The 23,590-nt window shown below is 41.5% G+C and overlaps 1 protein-coding gene across 1 annotated transcript; it reads left to right on the plus strand.

The window, feature by feature from the left end:
- The first annotated feature begins 86 nt into the window (after positions 1-86).
- On the plus strand, positions 87-22,035 carry CTSE (cathepsin E). Its single transcript, XM_007953307.2, has 9 exons — positions 87-154; positions 1,198-1,354; positions 1,965-2,082; positions 4,565-4,683; positions 10,415-10,614; positions 18,626-18,748; positions 19,834-19,975; positions 20,078-20,176; positions 21,871-22,035. Exons 1-9 carry the CDS (start codon positions 87-89, stop codon positions 22,033-22,035), a joined length of 1,191 nt encoding a protein of 396 aa, XP_007951498.1.
- The last annotated feature ends 1,555 nt before the right edge of the window (positions 22,036-23,590 follow it).

The following is a 23,590-nucleotide window of genomic DNA, read 5'->3' on the forward strand; positions in this document are numbered from 1 at the left end:
ATTCCCACTGCCCTGTGGGAGAGAAGAAAGGAGGGAGCAAAAAAGGCAGCGGCAGAGTGAGGAAGAAGTTGCCGGGTGGGCCCACAATGAAAACACTCGTCCTTTTGCTGCTGGTGCTCCTGGATCTGGGACAGGCTGAAGGGTCACTTCACAGGTGAGGTCATGTCTCCAGGACCATGTTCAACTGGGGCAGCCCATGCATGCTCCCCAAGTTCAGGGCTGCCTTGGGAGAGGGAAGCTGGTGAGAAAATGAGAAGGAATACAGGGTTTGCATGACTCCTGAGAAAAGGTGCAACAAATGGCCTCCGTAACTTAATCACTAGTCCATAACAAGTCACCCCCACACCCCCCAGTTCCAACAGAGGTACTTGCTTAAGTCCCCAGAGCTTCTTATTTTGATGAAGAGCAGAAACTTGCAGTTATGATTTATGGCCCAAACACCCAAATATTTCTCAAAGGGACTGACCATTGCTTCCCCCAAGACTTTTTAAATCAGTCTATTTAAATCAGAGCTAGTTGGCCAGCATTCATGTGGGTTCATGTGAAACTACAGAGCATCCCACATCCCCCATTGTCCTTGTTGGTGGTGGTAGTGGTGGTTGCTGTTGAATCAATTCCAACTCATGGTGACCCCACGTGTGTCAGAGTAGAGCAGCTGCTCCGTAAGATTTTTTTGTCTGTAATCTTAATGGAGGGTGTCCCTGGATGGCACAAACAGTTAAGCACTCTACTAATACCAGAAAGGTTGGTGATTCTAGTGCACCTAGAGGGGCTTCGGAAGACAGGCCTGGCGATCTGCTTCTGAAAGATCACAGACTTGAAAACCCTACAGAGCTGTTCTACTCTGCACACCTGGGGTCGCCATAATTTGGAATCAACTCGATGACAACCACCACCAACAACAACAATCTTAACAGAAGCAAATTGTCAGGTACTATTGAGTGGGTTCAAACTAACAACCTTCAGGTTAGCAGTTGAACACATAGGTTTGCCCCAACTAAGGACCTTCCCACTGTCCTAGATGATCTTAAAGAGCCCATCTCAGGAGCAAGGCCCATTTCAGCTCCAAGATTCTAAGAATCTATGGGGGCAGCTGACTTCCAGATCTCCTGTGTGATTCTCTATTGTGAACCTATGGGAAAATGGGGCTGGAAAAGGGAAAGGTGCCTCCCCTCGTCACATGGCCTTTGTCTTCAGGGTGCCCCTCAGGAGGTACCAGTCCCTTCGGAAGAAGCTGCGGGCACGGGGCCAGCTCTCTGAATTCTGGAAATCCCAGAATTTGGACATGATCCAGTTCACCGAGACTTGCACCAAGGACCAGAGTGCCAATGAGCCCCTCATCAACTACTTGGACGTGAGGACCCAGGGACAGGGACTGGAGAGTGGCAGGGAGAGGGGAGGAAGGCTCAGCCTCAAGTCATGGCCGGTGTTGGGATGAGCAGTGTTAAAAGCTATTCAGATCATCCCCTGGATCCTATGGACTTTACCATGAGTTAGCTGAGCAAGACTTGCCCCAAATGTGTAGAGTTCTCTGTAGGAGGAAGAGAATGAGAACGACAAACATCTCAAATGGAAGGACCCTGCTTTGTCTTTCAGCAAGGCAACTTACTAGCTGTGTGTCCTTAGGAAAAATACATAACGTCTCCCAGTCCCATTTGCCTGATCTGTAAAGCAGAGGTATTACTGCCTCCTCTGCCTTGTTCACAACACTATTATGAGAATAGGGATAATGTAAGTACAGTAGAAGTAGCCAGGGCCATGATTTGATTTCCTCCCACGTGGCCTTCCCTCTGCTCCTTCTGCCTTTTATTTCCCAGCCTCCTCACTTCCCAGGTTCTGTAAGGTCCAGTCTGTGACGTCTCAGGCTCTTGCCACCAGGGTTTCTCCTACGGCCCCTAGTGAGCACCCTTGCCCTCCCCACCACTCACACTCACAGTCTCTTCCCTTCTCTCCCTTGCCTGTAGATGGAATACTTTGGCACTATCTCTATCGGCTCCCCACCACAGAACTTCACCGTCATCTTCGACACAGGCTCCTCCAATCTCTGGGTTCCCTCTGTGTACTGCAGCAGCCAGGCCTGCCGTAAGGGAAACCAGGGGCCCCTTCAGGGAATGGCTGGGTCCAGTCCTGGGAGGGCAGGGCCCGGTTCTCTGGAGGGTGGGGGCTTGGGTTCCAGAAACTAGCCATCTCTGCCACACCAGCTTCCCTTCTTCATCCTCCAGTCTGCCCTGAAACTGCCTACAACAGAATCAGGACTGGGTTAGTCAGGGAGCTAAAATGTGGCTACTCTCCAAGCTAGCAGTTTTCATACTGATCAGTATTATTAAGGGGAAACTCAATTATTCAAAACAGAAATTTTTGAAGACATGATGACTCATTCCCTTGGAAACACCCAGTAGAATATGGGGGGAAATTACATTCACATGGCTACTTCTTGGCAGGCAGAAATATTTCTGGGTTCTAGTGCAGACTTCTTATAAGAAATAATTATTTATTAAGAAGGAGCTCTGGTAGCATAGTGCCCAAGGCACTTGACTGCTAACCAGAAGGCTGGCAGTTCAAACCCACCAACCACTCCTCCGAAGGAAGGTTGGGCAATCTACTTCTGTAGTGATACTGCCTTGGAAACCCAAGGAGGGGTTGCTATGAGTTGGGTCTGACTCAACAGCACATAACAACAACAACAACAGTGCAGACTGCTTATAAGAAATAATTATTTATTAAGAAATTAATATTATTAAATAAAAAGTTTTTCTGAGTTCTAGTGTTCACCTAAGGAGCTCTGGTGGTGCTGTGGTTAAAGCATTGAGCTAGTAACTGAAAATGTCAGTGGTTCAAACACACCAGCCACTCTGCAGGAGAAAGACAAGGCAGTCTCTTCCACAAGGATTTACAGCCTTGGAAACACTATGGGGATCTCTATGAGTTGGAATCAATTTGATGGCAGTGGGTTTAGTGTTTACCAGCTTTAAGAAGGCTTGTGGCCTATCTCCCAGTATGTCAGAGGTGGGCTAGTGGGGCAGAATTAGAAAGCTCTACAGCAGTATGGGTGGGTCTATTTGGCAATAGGAAATTCAGGAGCCTTGGTGAGTACTGGAAAAGGAAGAGCTGAGGAAAGAGGTCTAGGTCTGTGTAGGACAAGTTCTAGAGGCAGAATGGAGACACCAAAACTAGGACTCCATGAGTGAGCAGTTGGGTGCAATTTCCTGGAATGGCCATCATTTATATCTGAGTTCCTTTTGAAAGCCAGGCTCTGACCCACACTGGTTGGCAGAGACTGCTGCTGGCACATGATAAAGAGTACTTATCTCAGTTTGCCTGATGAGGTCACTGTGGGCAATCACATTTGCCCATGGAGACCTATTTGGTCCCCACCTGGGGCTAGAGGGTAATTGTCTTAGTTTCTTAGTGCTGCCATATCAGAAATAAAACAAGTAAGTGGTGTTTGTGTGTGTGTGTGTGTGTGTGTGTGTGATTTGGGTGAAAATTTACAGAACAAATTCACTTTCCATACAGCAGTTCACATACACTTTGTCTCATGACATTGACTACAACTTACCACAATGCAACAGTTCCCGTCCCACTTCCTCCCCACAGTTACCTCTTCCATGTGTCCTTCCCTCCATGCACTCCTGCCCACCCCCCAGCTCTCTCCCTGTACATACACAGCCCTTCTATTCTCCCATGATTTTTCTCTCCAAGGAGTGTATCTACCTAGTGTAAATGTTCACCTCATATGTCTGTGTTTTGTTTGGCTGGAAGCCACAGGAGTGTGTTCAATTTCAGACCTAAAGGGCAGCTAGGGGTCATAGTCTCAGTGGTTACATCAGGCTCTACACAAGTGAGTGATTTTAAAGAACAGAAATATGTTGTCTCGCAATTCAGAGGGCTAGAAGTCTGAATTCAGGCCCCCTGCTATAGGGAAGGTTCTTTCTCTGTTGGCTCTGGGGTAGATCTTTGTCTCTTTCAGCTTCTGTTGCCTTGGTATTTCTTAGCAATTTTCACATGGCATTTATCTTCCTCAGTTTGTGCTTCCTTCTGGTATCTAAACTACTCTTTTGATAACTAAGAAGTGATTAGGTTTAAGACAGACCTTATATTACTATAAGGAGTTCTGGTAGTGTGGTGAATAAGGCACTTGACTACTAACTGGAAGGTCAGGGGTTCAAACCTACCAGCTGTTCTGCAGAAGGAAGACTGGGCAATCTACTTCTGTAAAGATTTACAGTCTGAGAAACCCAATGAAGGTTGCTATGAGTCGGAAACTACTTGATGGCAGTGAGTTATATATACATACATATATATATCTATATATCTAGATATAGATATAGATATAGATATACAGGTATAGGGGGTAGGATTATAATTTTAGGGGACACAATTCAATCCATAACATAATGTAGTGGCCCACTAGAGAAGGCCAAGGCAGGTCTGTTTAGAGTCCTTCACTCAGTATTGGGAGTTGAGGGAAGGGACCCTATATATGTGGGGCTGAGTGGCATTAGGGCAGGGGTAGAGGCAGTTACCTGATGGCCTAGGCAAGAGCAGTACCCTTGCTTTGCAGAAACCCACCCTAGGTTCCACCCTTCCCAGTCCAGCACGTACAATGAGCTGGGATTTCCTTTCTCCATTCAATATGGGACCGGGAGCTTATCTGGAATCATCGGAGCTGACCAAGTCTCTGTGAGTACAATTTCTTCGTCTTTTCTGTCTTGGCCAGAAAATTGGGAGTCAGACCACAGTTCAGAGCTCTGAAGGGAGCCATTTCAGGAGTGCCACAGGAAGAAGAGGAAATGGGAAAAGTCACCATTTTAGGGGTGGGGCTTACTTCTAGGAGATGGGAAGCCTGGCCAGGCAGGGAGAGCAGCATTCTCAACCTGAGATGGCATCAGTCTGTCAGTCTGCTTGGTACCGGGCCCTAGAAAGGCCTTTCTGGAGGATTCCCATGGGGAAACGGCACAGAGTAGCAGGGTTCATGGCTGGATCTCCAGTCTCAGGAGCACTGAGGGGATAAGACCGGGCCTCCATCTTGAAGGATAAAGAAGCTCAAGCCAGGTGTCAAAGTGGAGACTTACAAGATAAAAGGTGGAAATCCCATTGTAGAGAAAGGCCCCGGATCAGCACTGAACTCAGTGCTTGAGTTTGTGAGCTGCTCCTTACATTCATTCTCTATGAGCAGAGGTTCTACACATCCCAGAACTGCAGGAATTAGATGAATGTGAGGACAGAACCACAAGAGTCCTGATCCTGCCTGAGGCATTTTATCCAGGTCTACATTCCACATGCCTATGGCTTTGGGGAAATAGAGATCAACCCAGTCCTGATGAATTGTTCCAGTTCTGGGATGTCCCAGGGACCAGCAAAGCCCAGCCAGTCTCCACCAACATCTCTTCAGGGTAGCTGGGGTAGGACATATTACTGAGTAAAAAAAAAATCCAGGAACAGAATAAGACTAAGTAAAAAATATGGAGAAAACAATACATTAATTTCTACTGAAACATGTACATATATGATTTATACAATACAAATAATGATTACAAATAATACAGATAATGATTTAGAAGCATACATTCCAAGCTGATCATTGTAATCACCATTGGGAAGCAGGCACCAAGCTGAAATTGGCATGGAAAGGGGAATGGTGGCCGTTAGCTTGTGGCTTATCTGCTGGTTCACCTGGTGGTGTGGTCAGCAGCAAGGTCACAGCTTTGCTAGCTCTGGTTAGTTCCTCCTCTAGTTTTTCTGACTCCTGGGTAGGGTGCATGTTTACCTCTGGGACAGACATACCAGTTCTGCTACAGTACACCCCCATCATTGAGGTTGGAGGCTCGGGAATACTGAGAGAATAAATGGGCTCCAATTCACCCACAACCTTGCAGGTTCACATTTGCCCTTCCTGGAGTTCTGGTGGCATAGTGGATAAGACACTTGGCTGCTAACCAGAAGGTCAGCAGTTCAAATCCACCAGTCGCTCTATGGAAGGCAGATGGGATGATCTACTTCTGTAAGATTTACAGCCTCAGAAACCCAGTGGGGGTCACTATGAGTCAGAATCGACTCAATGGAAGTGAGTTTGGTTTTGTTCTTTTCCTCCTACTTGATGTCTGTTGTCCTTTTTTGACTACCAAATCTGTAGACTTCAGGCTACAGCACCAGAATAGAAATAATAAACTCAAATACACCATTTAGCCTACAACTGCATATAATCAAATACCTATAATGCATTCTTTTTTCATATTTAGTGCCCAATGGTTCTGCTTCTCTTATCAAATCCTGACTTAAAGAGATGCTGAAGGGATGACATGCCAAAATTGTGTATGCAGCTAATGCAGTATTTAAAGGGACAATTATAGCTTAAGATGCATATACTAGAAAGCAGTTATCTAAATTTCTATTTCAAGCCACAAATGAACAAAAAGAACACAAGCAAGCCAGAAATAAACAACAGCATATCAAACCCAAAGAAAATAGAAGGACGGACATAATGAAGAGCAGAACATCAATGAAATAGAAAAGCCACACAACAGAGAAGATCAACAAAGCTAAGAGTTAACTCTTTGAAAAGATTAATAAAATTGGTAAATCTCTAGCATGACTAATTAAGAAAAATTGAGGGCAACTCAACTATATCTGACATGCAAAAGAGAACATTATTAGAGAACCCATGTATATTAACATAATAATAGAAGGATATGAAAAATAATTTTATATTATAAATTTGACAGCTTAAGGGAAATACAACATGCCAAACTCATACAAGAAAAAAAATGGAAAATATGAATACTCCAGTATCTATTTTAAATATCACCTGTTATTTAAACAAAGGAGTTCTGGTGGCATAGTGCCTAAGGCATTTGACTGCTAACCAGAAGGTTGGCAGTTCAAGGCCACCAGCCAATCTGCAGAAGGAAGACTGGGCAATCTACTTCTGCAAAGATTTACCACCTTGGAAACCCAAAAGGGGTTGGCTATGAGTCAGAATCAACTCTATGGCAGTCTGTTTTCTTATTTAAAAATCTTTCCACAAAGAAAACTCCAGTCTCATATAGTCTCACTGGTAAATTCTTCTAAATATTTAAGGAAGAAATTACAACAATCTTACACAAACTTTCCCAGATAATTTATATAGAAGGAGCATTTCACAACTCATTTTATGAGGCCAATATAACATTAGTAACCAAATTTGACAAGGACATTATAAGAAAGGAAAATTACAAACCAATTTTCTTTCATGAACATAGACACAAAATTTCTAAAAAAAAAAAAAAAAATTAGCAAGTCAAATCCTATAATATAAAGAAGGATAATACAGTCTAACCAAGATTCATTCCCTCCCCTGCAGGAATTTGCCACCTAAAAGACTAAAGGAAGAAAATCATATGATCATTTATATTGATGATAGCTAAGGAGTTCTGATGTCACAGTGCCTAAAGCATTTGGCTGCTAACCAGGAGGTTGGTGGTTCAAACCCACCAGCTGCTCTATGAAAGGAAGACGGGGCAATCTACTTCTGCAAAGATTTACCACCTTGGAAACCCAATGTGGTTTCTATGAGGAGGGATAGACTTGATGATGGTGGGTTTTATATTGAAGATCTCTATTCATGGTTTAAAAAAAAAACCTCTTAGCAAACTAGGAATGAAAGATGAGTCCCTTACTCTGATAAGCAATATCTAGAAAGAAGGCTAGAGAAAACTTCAGACTTAATGGTGAATTGTTGAGAGATTTCTCCCTGAGGTCAAAAATGAGACAAGGATGCTCATTTTCACTTCCATTCAACAGCTAGCTGTACTGAGGATCCTAGCTAATGTAGTAAGCTAATAAAGATAATAATAAAATAATAATAATAATAAGGGCATTAGGATTAGAAAGGAAGAAATAACTGTCATTATCCATATATAACAAGCTTTTATGTGTAGAAATTAAAAAATATCTACAGATGGAGTACTGGGATTATAAGTAAATTTAGCAAAGTTTCTGGGTGTTAGGTCAATACACAAAATCATTTGAATTTCTAGCAGGAACAATAAATCAAAAATAAGTTTTTAATGACAGTATTTATAATAACATCATAAACATCAAATACATAAAAGTAAATTTAACCAAAAAATATATATATATAAGAAGGCACTTGACTGCTAACCAGAAGGCTGGCGGTTCAAACCCACCAGCCACTCCTCGGAAGGAAGGTTGGGCAATCCTACTTCCGTAGTGATACTGCCTTGGAAACCCAAGGAGGGGTCGCTATGAGTCGGGGCCGACTCGACGGCAAATAACAACAACAACAACTCTAAAAACTACAAAACATTACTGAGTGAAATTAAAGAAGACCTATATAAGTTGAAGAGAACACTGGTAGCATAGTGCCTAAGGCATTTGACTGCTAACCAGAAGGTTGGCGGTTCAAACCCACCAGCCACTCTTCGGAAGGAAGATTAGGTGATCTACTTCCGTAACAATACCACCTCAGAAACCCAAGGAGGGGTTGCTATGAGTCAGATCCAACTCGACGGCAGTGAGTTTGGTGTTTTTGGTATGTTAAGTTAAAATATAAACTTCACTCATGGATTGCAAGAAACAGTATTACAAAGAAATCAGATTTCTCCAAATCAATCTATAGAATCAGTATTTCCCAATAAAAACAAGATGAGTTTGTTGTTGTTGTTGTTTAGAAATTGACAAGCTGATTCTAAAATCTATATGGATAAGTAATGTACCAAGAATAATTAAGACAATCTTGATGAAGAACACTGACAAATATAAAAACCTACTATAAAGCTAAGAAATTTAAATAGTGTAGAATTGGCAGAATGATGGATGAATACACAGATAGAACTAATTCTAGAAAATTCAGAAACTTCCCCTACAGTCACCTGATTTATGTTGGACATGATACTGCAGTATAGAGAGGAAATGATGGCATATTTATTAATTGATGCTGGGTCAATTGTATATCCATATAGGAAAAAATAAATCTTGATCTCTACTTCACACATCATTAAACTTCAGATTGATTATAGATCTAAATGTTAACAAAACAATAAAACTTTCAGAAAAACACACAAGAAAATACCTTCATGACTTTAGGGTAGGTAAATTTTTTTGAAACAATCACAAAAACTACTAATCATAAGAAAAAAATTGACATTTAGCTACATTACAATTCATATCTTCTGTTCACTACAAGATGCTATTAAGAGAGTAAAGATACTAGTCATAGTCTGGAAGAAGATATTTGTAATGCATATATCCAACTTGATTCCAGAGTATATAAAGAACTTTAAAAAATCGATAAGAAAAATGCAGACTGCCCACTTCACAAAAGATAATATCCACTTTCATTAGTCATCAGGAAATACAAATTAAAGCCACAATGCAACCCACTAAATATTCATTAGAATGACTAAAATGGAAAAGATAAGTAACACCAAGTGTTGGTGAGGATATGGGAACAATTGGAACTCTCAAAACATTGGGATTGGGAGTGTCAATTGGCACAAACATCTGGGAAAACTGTTTGGCAGTATCTTTTAAAGCTAAACATTTGCATACACTATGATCTAACAATTTCACTCCTAGGTATATATCCAACAGAAATATGGAGATTACGTCCAACAAAGGACATGTACAAGAACACTATTGTTGTTGTTGTTATGTGCCCTTGAGTTGGACCCGACTCATAGTGACCCCTCCTTGGGTTTCCGAGGCAGTATCACTATGGAAGTAGATTGCCCCATCTTCCTTCCAAGGAGTGGCTGGTGGGTTTGAACCGTCAGGCTTCTGATTAGCAGTCAAGTGCCTTAGGCACTACGCTACCAGAGCTCCTATACATAAGAACACTATTAGCAATAGTCAAATACAGGAAACAACCCAAATATCCATCAATGACAGAACAGATAAGTAAATGGTGATAAATCAGATCATGAAATACTAATGATAATAAATAAATTATGATAGCATTGCAATAAGCATAATGGTGAGTGAAAGAAACAAAATATAGAAGAATTCATACTGTACTATTCTATCGATACAAAATTCAAAAATAGGTAAAACTAATATATGCCCTTAGAAGTCAGGAGACTGGGTACTCTTGAGGAGAGGTTAATGATTGGAAGGGAGCAGGAAAGGCCTTCTGGGTTGTGTAATGTCCTGTTTCTTGACTTGGGAACTGGTTACATGGGTGAATAGCTTGTGAAAATTCATTGAATTATACACTAATGACTTACGTGTGTGTATTATATTTCAACTAAGTTTATATTTTAAAAAGTAAAGTGGGTGGGAATATGGCCAAAATCTTCATGTTCATTTAATCCAGAAAAATGGAAAGGGGGAAGAATTAGCCTCCAGACAGAAAGAGAATCCAGGAATCTTCAGCAATTTCCTTGTGCAATTCTCCTTGGCTTTCTCCCAACAGGTGGAAGGACTGATAGTGGTCAACCAGCAGTTTGGAGAGAGTGTCAAGGAGCCAGGCCAGACCTTCGTGGATGCAGAGTTTGATGGAATTCTTGGCCTGGGATACCCCTCCTTGGCTGTTGGAGGAGTGACCCCAGTGTTTGACAACATGATGGCCCAGAACCTGGTGACTCTACCAATGTTTTCTGTCTACATGAGCAGGTAAAGCCCATCAAGCCCACTAGGTTATGGCCAGTTATTACTACAGGGAGACAACATGGTGCAGCTGAAAGAGCACTGGACTTAGCTGTCAAAGGATCTGGTGTGGATCTCTTGCTTGGTCTTTTATTGTGTGACTTAACTTCCCTGAATATTGAGGAAATGGGGATTTACCTCATAGAGGTGATGTGAAAAGCACTTTGAAAACCTTAAAACACTGAGCTAATTTAAGGACTCCCTGGGGTCGGTTATTCATTTATTCAGTCAATAAAAATTTATCAAGCTCCTATTATGTGCTAAGCACCATGCTATCTAGGCACTGGGAATACAAGAAAATAAGAAAGACATAATCACTAACTTCAAGAAGCTTAATTCCAGTGGGGGGAGGCAGAAAAAAATAAAGGTAAGATAAGAATAAAATAATTATATGTATGTTTTATAACAACAAAGTGAAAAGACAACCTATGGAATGAGAGAAAATGTTCAGGAGACTAATATCTAAAAAGGATTTAATATCTAGAATATATAAAGAGCTCCTACAACTCAACAACAAAACAAACAACCCTATCAAAAAATAGACATAGGAAAAAAAATGGGCAAAGAACTCGATTTGATATTTCATCAAAGAAGACATGTCCAACAAACATATGAAAAGATTTTCAGCATCTTTAGTCATTGTTGTTGTTGTTATGTTCCATCGAGTCGGACCCGACTCATAGCGACCCCTCCTTGGGTTTCTGAGGCAGTAACACTACAGAAGTAGATTGCCCAACCTTCCTTCCGAGGAGTGGCTGGTGGGTTTGAACTGCCAGCCTTCTGGTTAGCTGTCAAGTGCCTTAGGCACTATGCTACCAGAGCTCCTCTTTAGTCATTAGGGAGATGCAAATCACAACTGCAATGAGGTTCTTCTTCACCACTATAAAACCACTGCCACTGAGTCAATTCTGACTCATGGTGACCCCATGTATGTCAGAGCAGAACCATGTTCCACAGGGTTTTCAATGGCAGATTTTTTGCCCATCACCAAAAATAACAAATCTTTACTACCTAGAAGTGATTCTCCCCTACTGTTCCCTCCCTTCCCTGATAATCATCAAAGAACATTGCTTTCTGTGTGTATATCAATTCTTGACTCTTTATAATAATGCTGACTTTTTGGAAGTAGATCACCAGGTCTTTCTTTCAAGGTGCCTCTGGATGGACTGGAATCTCCAACCGTTTGGTTATCAGGCGAGCGCATTAACTGTTTGCACACAGGGACTCCTCACACCATTTGTTGAAATCAACAAATGTTGCCAAGGATGTGGAGAAACTAAAACTCTCATCCATTGTTGGTAGGAAAGTAAAAGGGCATAGTTGCTGTGGAAAACAGTTTGATGGCTCCTCAAAAAGTTAAACCTAGAATTTTCATGTTGTAGTTAGGTGCTGTCAAATCAGCTCTGACTCATAGTGACCCTGTGTACAACAGAAGAAAACACTGCCTGGTCCTGTGCCAGCCTCACAATCCTTGCTATGCTTGAGCCCATCATTGCAGCCACTGTGTCAATCCATCTTGTTGAGGAACTTCCCCTTTTTTGCAGACCCTCTGCTTTACTAAGCATGATATCTTTCTCTGGGGACTGGTCCTTTCTGACAACATGACCAAAGTAGGAGAGACAAAGTCTGGCCATTCTTGCTTCCAAGGAGCATTCTGGCTGCACTTTTCCAGGACAGATTGGTTCATTCTCTGGCAGTCCATGGTATTTTCAGCATTCAGAATTACCATATGACCTAGCAATTCCACTCCTAGGTATTCATGCAAAAGACTTAACAACAGGAACTCAAACAGATACTAATACAGCTATATTCATTGCAGCACTATTCACAATAGCCAAAAAGTAGAAACAACTCAAAAGTCTATCAACAAATGAATAGATGAACAAGATGTGGTATACACATACAATGGAATATTATTCAGCCATAAAGAGAAATAAAATTCAGATACATGCTACAATATGGATCAACCTTGAAAACATTAGGCTGTGTGAAATAAGTCAGTCACAAGAGGAAAAATACTGTTTGATACTATTTATATAAAATATCTGGAATAGTAAATGCACAGAGACCAACGTTTACTAGTGATTAGAAGGGAGGGGGCTTACGTGTTGCTCTGATGCTAGAAGCTATACCACTGATATTTCGAATACCAATAGTCACTCATGGTGGACAGGCTTCAGTGGCGCTTCCAGACTAAAACAGACTAGAAGGATGCAATGATCTACTTCAAAAAAAATTGTCAGTGAAAACCTTACGGATAGAAGCAGAACATTGTCTGGCATAGTGCTGGAAGATGAGCCCTTCAGGTTAGAAGGCACTCAACATATAACTGAGGAGGAGCTACCTTCTCAAAGCAGAGTAGACCTTAATGACATGGGAGGAGTAAAGCTTTCAGGGCCTTCGTTTGCTGATGTGGCATTACTCAAAATGAAAAGAAACAGCTGCAAATATCCATTAATAATCAGAACATGAAATGTACAAAATATGAATCAAGGAAAATGGGAAGTTTTCAGATAGATACATTCCTTAGAATGATCAATCATGGGAGAACAGAAGGGCAGTATTTGCACAGGGAGATAGCTCAGGGGACAGGAATGCATAGGAAAGAAGGAAGAAAAATTAAAAATTTACATTTAAATAGAATACTTGAAGATCAATATCCTAAGCATTAGTAAGCTGAAATGGGCTGGCATTGGTCATTATGAATCAGGCAATCATATGGTCTACTATGCCTGGAATGGCAAATTGAAGGGGAATAGCATTGGATTAACCATCAAAAAGAATATGTCAAGATCTATCCAGAAGTCAACACTGTCAGCCTTAGGATAATATCCATATACCTACAAGGAAAACTAGTTAATACAACTGTTACTTATATTTATGCACTAACCACTAATGCCAAAGCTGAAGAAATTGAAGTGTTTTACCACTTTCTGCAGTCTGAAATTGATGAAACATGCAATCAAGATGAATTAATAATTGCTGGTGATTGGAAGTTGGAAATGAAGAAAAAGACCAGTAGTTGGAAAATACAGCTTTGGTGATAAAAAGGATGCTGGAGATCACATGATAGAATTTTTGCAAGACCAACAACATTTTCATTGGAAATACCTTTGTTCAACACCATAAATGGCAACTATATGTGTGGACCTTACCAGATGGATTGCACAGGAATCAAATTGACCACATCTGTGGAAAAGATGATGAAACAGTTGAGTATCATCAGTCAGAACTAGGTCAGGGGTTGCCTGCAGAACAAACCATCAATTACTCATATGCAAGTTCAAGTTGAAGCTGAAGAAAATTAAAACAAGTCCATAAGAGCCAAAGTACAACCCTGGGTATATGCCCCTGAATTTAGAGACCATATCAAGAATAGATTTGACTTATTGAACACTGATGATCAAAGACCAGATGGGTTGTGGGATAACATCAAGGGCATCATACATGAAAAATCCAAAGGTAATTAAAAAGGCAAGAAAGAAAGAAAAGACTAAAATAGATGTCAGAAGAGACTCTAAAACTTGCTACTGAATGTAGAGTACTATAATGAATGGAAGAAATGATGAAGTAAAAGATCTGAAGAGAAGATTTCAAAGGGCAACTCTAGAAGACAAAGTAATCTATTATAATGAAATGTGCAAATGTTGAAGGGCCAGAGAAGCCTTTTGCTGAGAAATTGCAGAAGTATAACAAACTAACAGACATAATTAAAGCAGACATTGATCACAAAGATTAATTTTCCATATTTTCCTTCCCCTCTCCTTCCTTCCATGTAAATAGAACAGCTGACCCTTTCATAGACAATAATTCCTTTAGGATTGTTTTTCTGCTTACATATTCCTTTGAACATATGGCTTACCCCTATGACCTATTTCAGCTGATAACTATGGTTTATGGGGCAAGATAACCCTGAAAAGAGAGACACTGAGTTTGGAGCAACCAAGATAAAGAGGAAACAGAGATATTCTTAGCAGTCTGAGGAGGCTGAGTGCACCCACTCCCACATCCTCCCCTCCTTCTAGAGTTAATCTTTCCAGACAAGTATGAAGAGTTTGCAAAACAATTCTGACCAAGGCCAGTTCTACATCACTGACCAGAACAATAACAAAGTTCACAAGGAAGAGATGACTCATCCCAATAAGAAGGAGAAGACATTATCAGCATTCCTCAAACCTCCTTAGACCAGCTCTCTTTAAAAACGCTTATCTTTTCTCAGCTCAAGGAGACAGACTTTTTAGAGAAGAGATTCTCTCTGTCTCCTTAAGTATTGATACTCAGCAAATCTTGCTTTTCCATTTCAACCTGTGGTAGTCATTGGCTCTACTCGTGGCAGGTGTTAAGAACCTTGTTGTTCCTGCATCACAAAGACCTGGAGTTAGAAAACCAAAAGGGAAAAAAAGAAATGCTCAGCATTTCTCAAGCTGAAAGAACTCAAGAAAAATTTCAAGCCTCAAGTTGCAATATTGAAGGATTAATTATATGGACAAAATATTGAACAACATAGGAAGCATCAAAGAAGATGGAAGAAATACACAAAGTCACTGTACCAAAAATAACTGATCAGTGTTCAACCATTTCAGGGGTAGCACATGATGAAGAACCAATGGTATTAAAGGAGGCAGTCCAAGCTGCACTGAAGGCATTGACTAAAAACAACACTCCAGGAACTGATGGAACATCAGTTTAGATGTTTTAAAAAATGGATACAATGCTTGAAAGACTTCTCCAAAAGTGTAAAAAGGGAACCTACAGATTGGGAAAAGTATTTGGTTATGACATACTTGACAAGGTACTTATCTCTAAAAGTTATAGAAAACTTCTACACCTCGACATCAAAAAGACAAACAATCTAATTCAAAACTGGGCAAAAGACATGAACAGGCACTTCACTAAAGAAGATATACAGGCAGCCAACAAACACATGAGGAAATGCTCATGATCATTAGCCACTGGAGAGATGCAAATAAGAACAATGACATATCATCTCACTCCAGCAATAATAGCAAAGTCCAACAAGGCAGAAAATAACAAAAGCTGGCAGGGGTGTGGAAAGATTGGAACTCTCATATGCTGCTAATGGGACTGTAAAAATGGTACAGCCACTGTGGAAAATGGTATGGCATTTCCTCAAAAAAAAATTGGAAATAGAAATACTATTTAATCCAGCAATTCCACTACTAGGAATATATCCTAAAGAGGTGAGATCCAGGATATGAATAGACACATGTACACCCATATTCACTGCAGCACAATTCTCTATACCAAAGAGATGGAAACAACCTACATGCCCATCAGCAGCTACCTGACCAACTGACTGGAAGAGATCCATATTTATGCCCATTCCAAAGAAAGATGACCCAACAGGATATGGAAATTATTGAACAATATAATTAAAATCACATGCTGTACAATTTTGCTGAAAATAATTCAAACATGGATGCAGCCATACATCAACAGGGAACTGCCAGAAATTCAAGCCAGATTCGGAAGAAGACATGGAACAAAGACTATCATTGCTGATGTCAGCTCAATCTTGGCTGAAAGCAGAGAGAAAGGTTCACCTGTGTTTTGTTGACTATGCAAAGGCATTTGACCATGTGGATCATAACACATTATGGACAGTATTGTGAAGAATGGGAATGCCAGAACACTAAATTGTGCTCATGTGGAAACTGTATGTAGACCAAGTGGCAGTCATTTGAATAGAACAAGGGGATACTGCATGGTTTAAAATGAGGAAACGTGTGCATCAGGGTTGTATCCTTTTACCATACTTATTCAATCTGTATGCTGAGCAAATAATCCGAGAAGCCGGACTATATGAAGAATGCAGCATTAGGATCAGAGGAAGAGTCATTAACAACCTGCACTCTGCAGATGACACAATCTTGCTTGCTGAAAGTGAAAAGGACTTGAAGCACTTACTGATTAAGTTTGAAGACTGTAGATTTCAGTATGGATTATACTTTAACATAAAGAAAACAAAAATGTTCACAACTGGAACAATAAACAACATAGTGGTAAACAGAGAAAAAATATTGAGGTTGTTAAGGATTCCATTTTACTTAAGTCCACAATCAACACCCATGGAAGCAGTAGTCATGAAATCAAATAACATGGCATTGGGCAAATCTTCTGCAAAAGACCTCTTTAAAGTGTTAAGAAACGAAGATGTCACTTTGAAGACTAAGGTGTCCTGACCCAAGCAATGCCATTTTTAACTGCCTCATATGCATGAGAAAGCTGGACAGAGAATGAAGAAGACCAAAGCAAAATCGATGCATTTGAATTATGGTGTTGATGAAGAATATTGAATATACCATGGACTTCCAGAAGAACTTCTTGGAAGAAGTTGCTCATTAGAATGCTCATTAGAAGCGAGGATGGTGAGACTTTGTTTGGACATGTTATCAGGGAGGACCTGTTCCTGGAGAAGGACATCCTGTTTGGTAAAGGAGAGGAAAAAGAGGAAGATCCTCAATGATATGGTTTGAGACAAAGACTGAACAATGGGCTCAAACATAGCAACTACTGTGAGGATGACACAGAAAGTTGTGTTTTATTGTATTATACATAGGGTCACTGAGTAGGAATGGACTGTACAGCACCTAACAACAACAACAACCAGGGATGGGTGGAGGTGGGGGTGGGAAGGGGACAGTCATTGCATAAGAAGCACTGAGTTTCTGTTAAGGGCGATGCAAAATTTGGAAATGAATAATGGTGATGGTTATATAACATGGTGAACATAATTAACGTCAGAGAACTGTACATGTAAGGTTGAATGTCTTATGAATATTTTTACCACATTGTAGTTGGAAAAGATTAGGAGCTCATCTGCTTCTGGGTACTTTTGCCTGAAGTTCTAGGGGACATTCAATCCACCCTCCTTAACTTTGTCTAGAACTCTTTCCCCATCAGACCAGAGCAAAACCATTTCTCTTGTCCCCCTCTCCCATATGGAGAGTCTTGCATTTCCTGTCTCAAACTGTCTTTCCTCTCCTGTGGCTGTGAATGGGACCCATCCTAGGCAGAACTGTGAGTAAGTGGGGAGGCAGGGAGGAGGGGAGGCAGGTTCTCTGGACACATCTACTTCCTCCTTTCAGAGCTCCTTGCTTCTTTTTAGCCTGGGAAGAAATAAGCAGTGGGAGAAAAGAGCAAGGGCCTTGTACTCAGACACACCTGGATTTAAATCCTACCACTTACTTTACTCTGATCCTCAATTTCACCTAAAGGATATTAATTAAGCCAATGTGAAAATTTAATAAGCCAAAGTAAGTAAAAATTCTAGCATAGTGCCTTGCACAAAATCAAGCAACGTTTGTTCCTTTCCCCACAAAGAAATCCAGTTCCCTTCCGCTTTGCCACCCTGCCATACAGCACCCTAAATTGTGTGTTTTTCTGATCTCTTTCTTCCTGAACATGAATATATCTTCTGTTCCATCTCCCCAGGAACTTGCTAAATGCCAGGATATAACCTAAGAAGTCAATACCAGCAAAAATTACTAAATATTCAAGTTTTAATAAGTTATGTTTGCATTCAAATTTGCTTCTTTGCCTTAACACAAAGGAGTGAACAATATGGAAACTCCAGGCACCACCACAGCCATAGTGGGGAAGGCACTTTGGGACAAGATATCTTTTGGGGGTGTCTCAAGTCACACTGTGTGTCCACATACTCAGGATGGTCCTGGCCTTGGCTCTTCTTGGGTGTCTTCCCAGACCTGTTGTCCCCTTTTCTGACCTCACTAGTCCTTTTATCCCAGAAGCTGGGAGACATTGTTGTTTCCTACTCATATGCCAAAATCAGTTGCAATAGTTGAAAGGCTTGGTCTCAAACCCCAGGCTGAGAATTCTGCCTCTCTAGGTACTTGATGTGAGTGACCAGACCAAGAAGCAAAGAGTCCTAGTTGAGGCTCACCCCTGGAGCTTTCCAATGGTCCCTCCTTGACAATTTGTCTTTCTTTCCACATAGTGACCCAGCAGGTGGCAAAGGAAGTGGGCTGATTTTTGGTGGCTATGACCACTCCCATTTCTCTGGGAGCCTGAATTGGGTTCCAGTCACCAAGCAAGGCTACTGGCAAATTGCACTGGACAAGTGAGTATCCTCCACGAGATGATTATGACATGAAGGAAGAAGCCATACCAGGTATAACTCAGACTGAATGAACAGAATTGATCTGAATGAAACTGTTGATTACAAGGACAGGGTGTAGACAGCTCTCAGCCTGATGTCAGAGGTATAGAGGGGCTGAACAAAGGTGCAGTACCAGGGTTGTGGGCACACAGTTCCAGCTTTCAGCTCCCTTCCTGTGCATGTACCCCTTCAACTTCACACAGGACAACAAGCAGCCTACCACTCTGCTCATTCAACCATTCAATACAAACTAAACACACAAGACAAAGGCAGAGTGCTAAGGGGAATGCCAAGGTGAATTGGACTCTCATTTTGCCTTTACATAGCTTTTATAGAAGACACATGTACCAGATCACTACCAGGTAAGACTGAAGGTGGCCAGTGCTCCAAGAGAGGAGCCACCAAAGTGCCCAAGCAGACAGGCCAAGATAGCTACTATCTAAGAACCCGACAGAGCTTCATGGAGGGGTTGACATCACATCTAGACTTGGAGCAACCAGGGAAGTAAGACCAGATACTTGCCATATACCTAGCACAATTCAGGAAATAATGAAATGTTATTCAAGCTTCAATTCACCCAAGCATATGTTCCTACAAGGTGCTGGGCATGAGCTAGGCAGTAGGGATGCAAAGTAAAAAAAAAAAAAAATCCAACACTTACTCTACTGTGGATTTTTCACACTATAGGGATTTAACCATTAATGAGGCATGACATCATTTTAAGGGATCATGACTTACATTTTTTTAATGAAATGGAATAAAATGGAAAATAATACTTATTAAAGTTAAGCATTACTTCGTGAAATTTTTGCTTCAATTGTGTGTATGTGTGTGTGTGCACGTGTGTGTGTTGAGTCAAGAAGTAAGCGTATTTCTCACTATAGATCTCAGTCCAAAAACTGAGAAACACTTATCTGGTGGGAGAGACCAAAACAGAAATCATTCGTGATGCTTCACTGTGCTAACAGGAGCCCAACAGAGAGTTAAAGCTGCCCGGGGAGTAGGAAAGGCTTCTGGGGGGCTGACCATGCCCCCTTTTCCTTCAGTATCCAGGTAGGAGGCACCGTGATGTTCTGCTCTGGGGGCTGCCAGGCCATTGTGGACACAGGGACCTCCCTCATCACAGGCCCCTCAAACAACATCAAGCAGCTGCAAAAGGCCATTGGGGCAGAGCCCATGGATGGAGAAGTGAGTACCTGCCTGGCATGGAGAGGGGCTGGGAGTAGGAGAGCTATGCCCTCTTTTGGGAGATGGGAAGCCTCTAAATGGATGCTCTGTGCTGTGTTTTAGTATGCTGTAGAGTGTGCAAACCTCAACGTCATGCCAGATGTCACCTTCACCATCAATGGAGTACCCTACACCCTCGGTCCAACTGCCTACACACTGCTGGTAGGAATTGTTTCCTGATTCTGCAAGTCATAGGGCCTTCCCCACATGCCTGCCACTTCCCTTCTGCAAACAGTCATCTGCACTCAGGCTGCATTTACCCTAACCCCCACTCCTACCTTGGCCTGCTCTGACAGGGTGATCCCTCTAGGAGGGATGCAGCTGCCTGTGGCGTAAAGACCACTGACTGGTTCTGTCCAATTCCATCATGCAGCAGAGAACTGCAGACAAGCCTTTCTGAATGAGGTTTCTTGACATTGCCATGTCGGACTTCTGATAAAGTCTAATCCTTTCAACCATCAAGTTAGACTGGAGAGATTATTACACCATTTCATAGATGAGAATATTGAGACTCATAGTTAAGTACTTGGTTCAAGATATGAGTTGCTTGAGAATACAGAATAAGGTTCAATGTCTTCTAACACTCAAATTGACATTCTCCCCAAACAAGAAAATGTCTTTTGTTGAGTAGATTAACAAATTTGGAGGGCATTTTGGAAACTTATGGTCACTTTGCACCAGAGCTGGCCCAGATTTTCAATAGCAAAGTTCTTTGGCTTCATACTTAAGAGTCACCCACAGCATCAGGGTGACTGTAACAGAACAGAGCGGTTAGCCTCACTTCTCACACTTTGGTTGTCATTAACCCCTTCCCAAAAGCCACTGCAAATATAAACAGACAATCTAAGTGGAAAGAAAAGTTTTTCTTTAAAGCACAGCTTCATGGTAAATCCTCTAATCTCCAACAAAGGAATTTAGGAGTTGCCACTGCAAGCACCATACCCAGAAATAACCTCCCGGAATACAAGCTGGACAGTTAGATAGAGCCAGATTAATCAGCCTACATATCTCTCACCACTCCACCATTTCACTACCATCACCTTCACCCTACATGAGTCCTGACCACTCCCATGCCTTCCCTGCTCCCAATATGGTAGCTCTGGCCTTTCCCGCAAGCAAATTTCAATCAGAGTCACCAAAACCAGCAAAGATGCTGTATTGACTTTGAACTTTTAAGCCCTACCTCCTAAAAATGATTTCCTAGTCCGTATGTGAATCCCCTCCCCCACCAACCAATAACCTTAAATTTCAAATGATTGTTGGAAAAAAAACACAGATGCCTGGTAGACCCCAAGTCGTAAAACAACATATAAAAGGAGGAGGTTCATTAAACTCTTCACAAACCAGTGAGTGCCTACTTGCCTTATGGCTAAAAGGGGCTGCTCAAATGATTCTTCCCAGGACATCCATAGCAAATAGCTCTGGCTAGCCTCTTTTAGAGTACTTTTTCGGCCTTAAAAAAAAAAAAAAAAATTAAGGTGGGTTTCATAGAAACCAATGAAACCAATTTGAACCAAGGTCTTCTAGTGCCAAATGTTTTCCTCTTTCATCCACACAACAAGGCTTCAGCTCTCCCAATTGTAAAATGGGGGAGGACTGTATAACAAATAAACAGTTTTCAAAATTGTGGAACTTAGAAGCCCAGGCTCATATGCACGAACTTGTGCAAGCACACTTTGTTGAGTAAAGTGGAGTAGGAGTGCAGGAAGTGTGAGAAAAAATGAACCAGCCAAAATGTAAAACAGCCATCCAAGGTCATTCAGGACCATCAGACACTGTGACAAAGGAGTGCCTGTAGGCAGGACTACTGTCCTTCTTCCTCTGTATGCCACTAACATGGTTCTTTCTAATCCCAGGACTTGGTGGATGGAATGAATTTTTGCAGCAGTGGTTTTCAAGGTCTTGACATCCAGCCTCCAGATGGGCCCCTCTGGATCCTGGGAGATGTCTTCATTAGAAGATTTTACTCAGTCTTCGACCGTGGGAATAACCAAGTGGGGCTGGCCCCAGCAGTCCCCTAAGGATGGGCCTTGTGTCTGTGCTTGCCTGCCTGACACTCCTTGGAAATTCAGCTGAGCCTGTTAGATTGGGACATCCTTCACATCTGTCAAAAAGTCATTGTGCATAGACTACAGATTCTCCTAAACTACAACTTGACCTTGGACCAAATAGAGCATGAGGACACCCATATACATACACATTCACATATACACAATACACATACTTGCCCATACACACCATATCTATTATCATTATGATAGAATGATTAAATTGTGTGTCCATATTTTGCACTGTTAATTTTATATTATAGATATCTCTAACATATACACAAGTAGCAATTGTTGTTAGCTGCTTTTCTGTTGGCCCAACTCGTGGTGACCCTGTACACAACAAAACAAAACACTACCTGATTCCACACTATCTTCATAATCAGTTGTAGATCAGACAATGTTCCATTGTGATCCATAGGAGATTTTTGCCTGATTTGAGAAAGTAGATGGCCAGGCCTTTCTTCCTAATCTGTCTTCATCTGAAAGCTCTGCTGAAACCTGTTCAGCATCATAGCAACACTCAAGCCTCCACTGACAGACAGGTAGTGGCTGTGCCTGAGGGGCATTGGCTGGAATCAAACCCAGGTCTCCTGCATGGAAGGCAAGAATTCTTCGACTGAACACCAATGCCTCATCAACAGAGGTTACAGTACAATAACTCCAGATGCACTCTATCTAGCTTTAACAACCCATCAGTGCAGCCAGATTTGTTTTATTTACACTGTTAGCCACTCCTCTCCCCAGCTCCACATACACTGGGTTATTTTGAAGCAAATTCCAAGTGTTATGGACAGAATTGTTGTTGTTGTTATGGGCCGTCGAGTTGGACCCGACTCATAGCGACCCCTCCTTAGGTTTCTGAGGTGGTATCACTACGGAAGTAGACTGCCCAAACTTCCTTCTGTGAAGTGGCTGGTGGGCTTGAACCACCAGCCTTCTGGTTAGCAGTCAAGTGCCTTAGGCACTATGCTAACTCCAAAAATGTGTTGTAAATCCTGACCTCTATGCCCAAGGCTATAATGCCATTTGGAAATGGGTTGTCTTTGTTATGTTAAGGAGGCAGGGTTAATACAGGGTGTATTTTGACTGCTGCTTCCATCGGTGTTGATTGTAGAACCAATTAATGTGAAATCCTTGACAACTCCTATCTTTTCTCCATTTATCATGAAGCTGTGAGGATTTTTGTTTTCTTTATACTGAGGTTTAATCCACACTGCAGAGTGTGGTCCTTGATCTTCATCAGTAAGTGCTTCAAGTCATCCTCACTTTCACCAAGCAAAGTTGTGTCATCAGGTTGTATCGTAGGTTGTTAATAATTCTTCCTCCAATCTTGATACCATGTTCTTCTTCACATAGTCCAGATTCTTGGATTATTTGCTCAGCATATATTTTGAATGAGTATGGTGAAAGGATACAACTCTGATGCATCCCCTTCTGGATTTTAAGCCATGCAGTGTCCCCTTGGTCTGTTTGAACAACAGCCTCCTGGTCTATGTACAGGTTCCTCATGAGTACATAAGTATTC

Source organism: Orycteropus afer, unplaced genomic scaffold, assembly GCF_000298275.1.
Source record: "Orycteropus afer afer isolate SDZICR_OR568_19922 unplaced genomic scaffold, OryAfe1.0 scaffold00013, whole genome shotgun sequence".
Classification (NCBI taxonomy): Eukaryota; Metazoa; Chordata; class Mammalia; order Tubulidentata; family Orycteropodidae; genus Orycteropus; species Orycteropus afer.

What these genes read in the sequence shown, in the direction of transcription:
- CTSE (XM_007953307.2), top strand. Translation starts at nt 87, where the DNA reads ATGAAAACACTCGTCCTTTTGCTGCTGGTGCTCCTGGATCTGGGACAG. An exon ending in CCCTCATCAACTACTTGGAC is followed by an intron (nt 1,355 to 1,964) that starts GTGAGGACCCAG and finishes CCTTGCCTGTAG; the next exon opens with ATGGAATACTTTGGCACTAT. An exon ending in TTTTCTGTCTACATGAGCAG is followed by an intron (nt 10,615 to 18,625) that starts GTAAAGCCCATC and finishes CTTTCCACATAG; the next exon opens with TGACCCAGCAGGTGGCAAAG.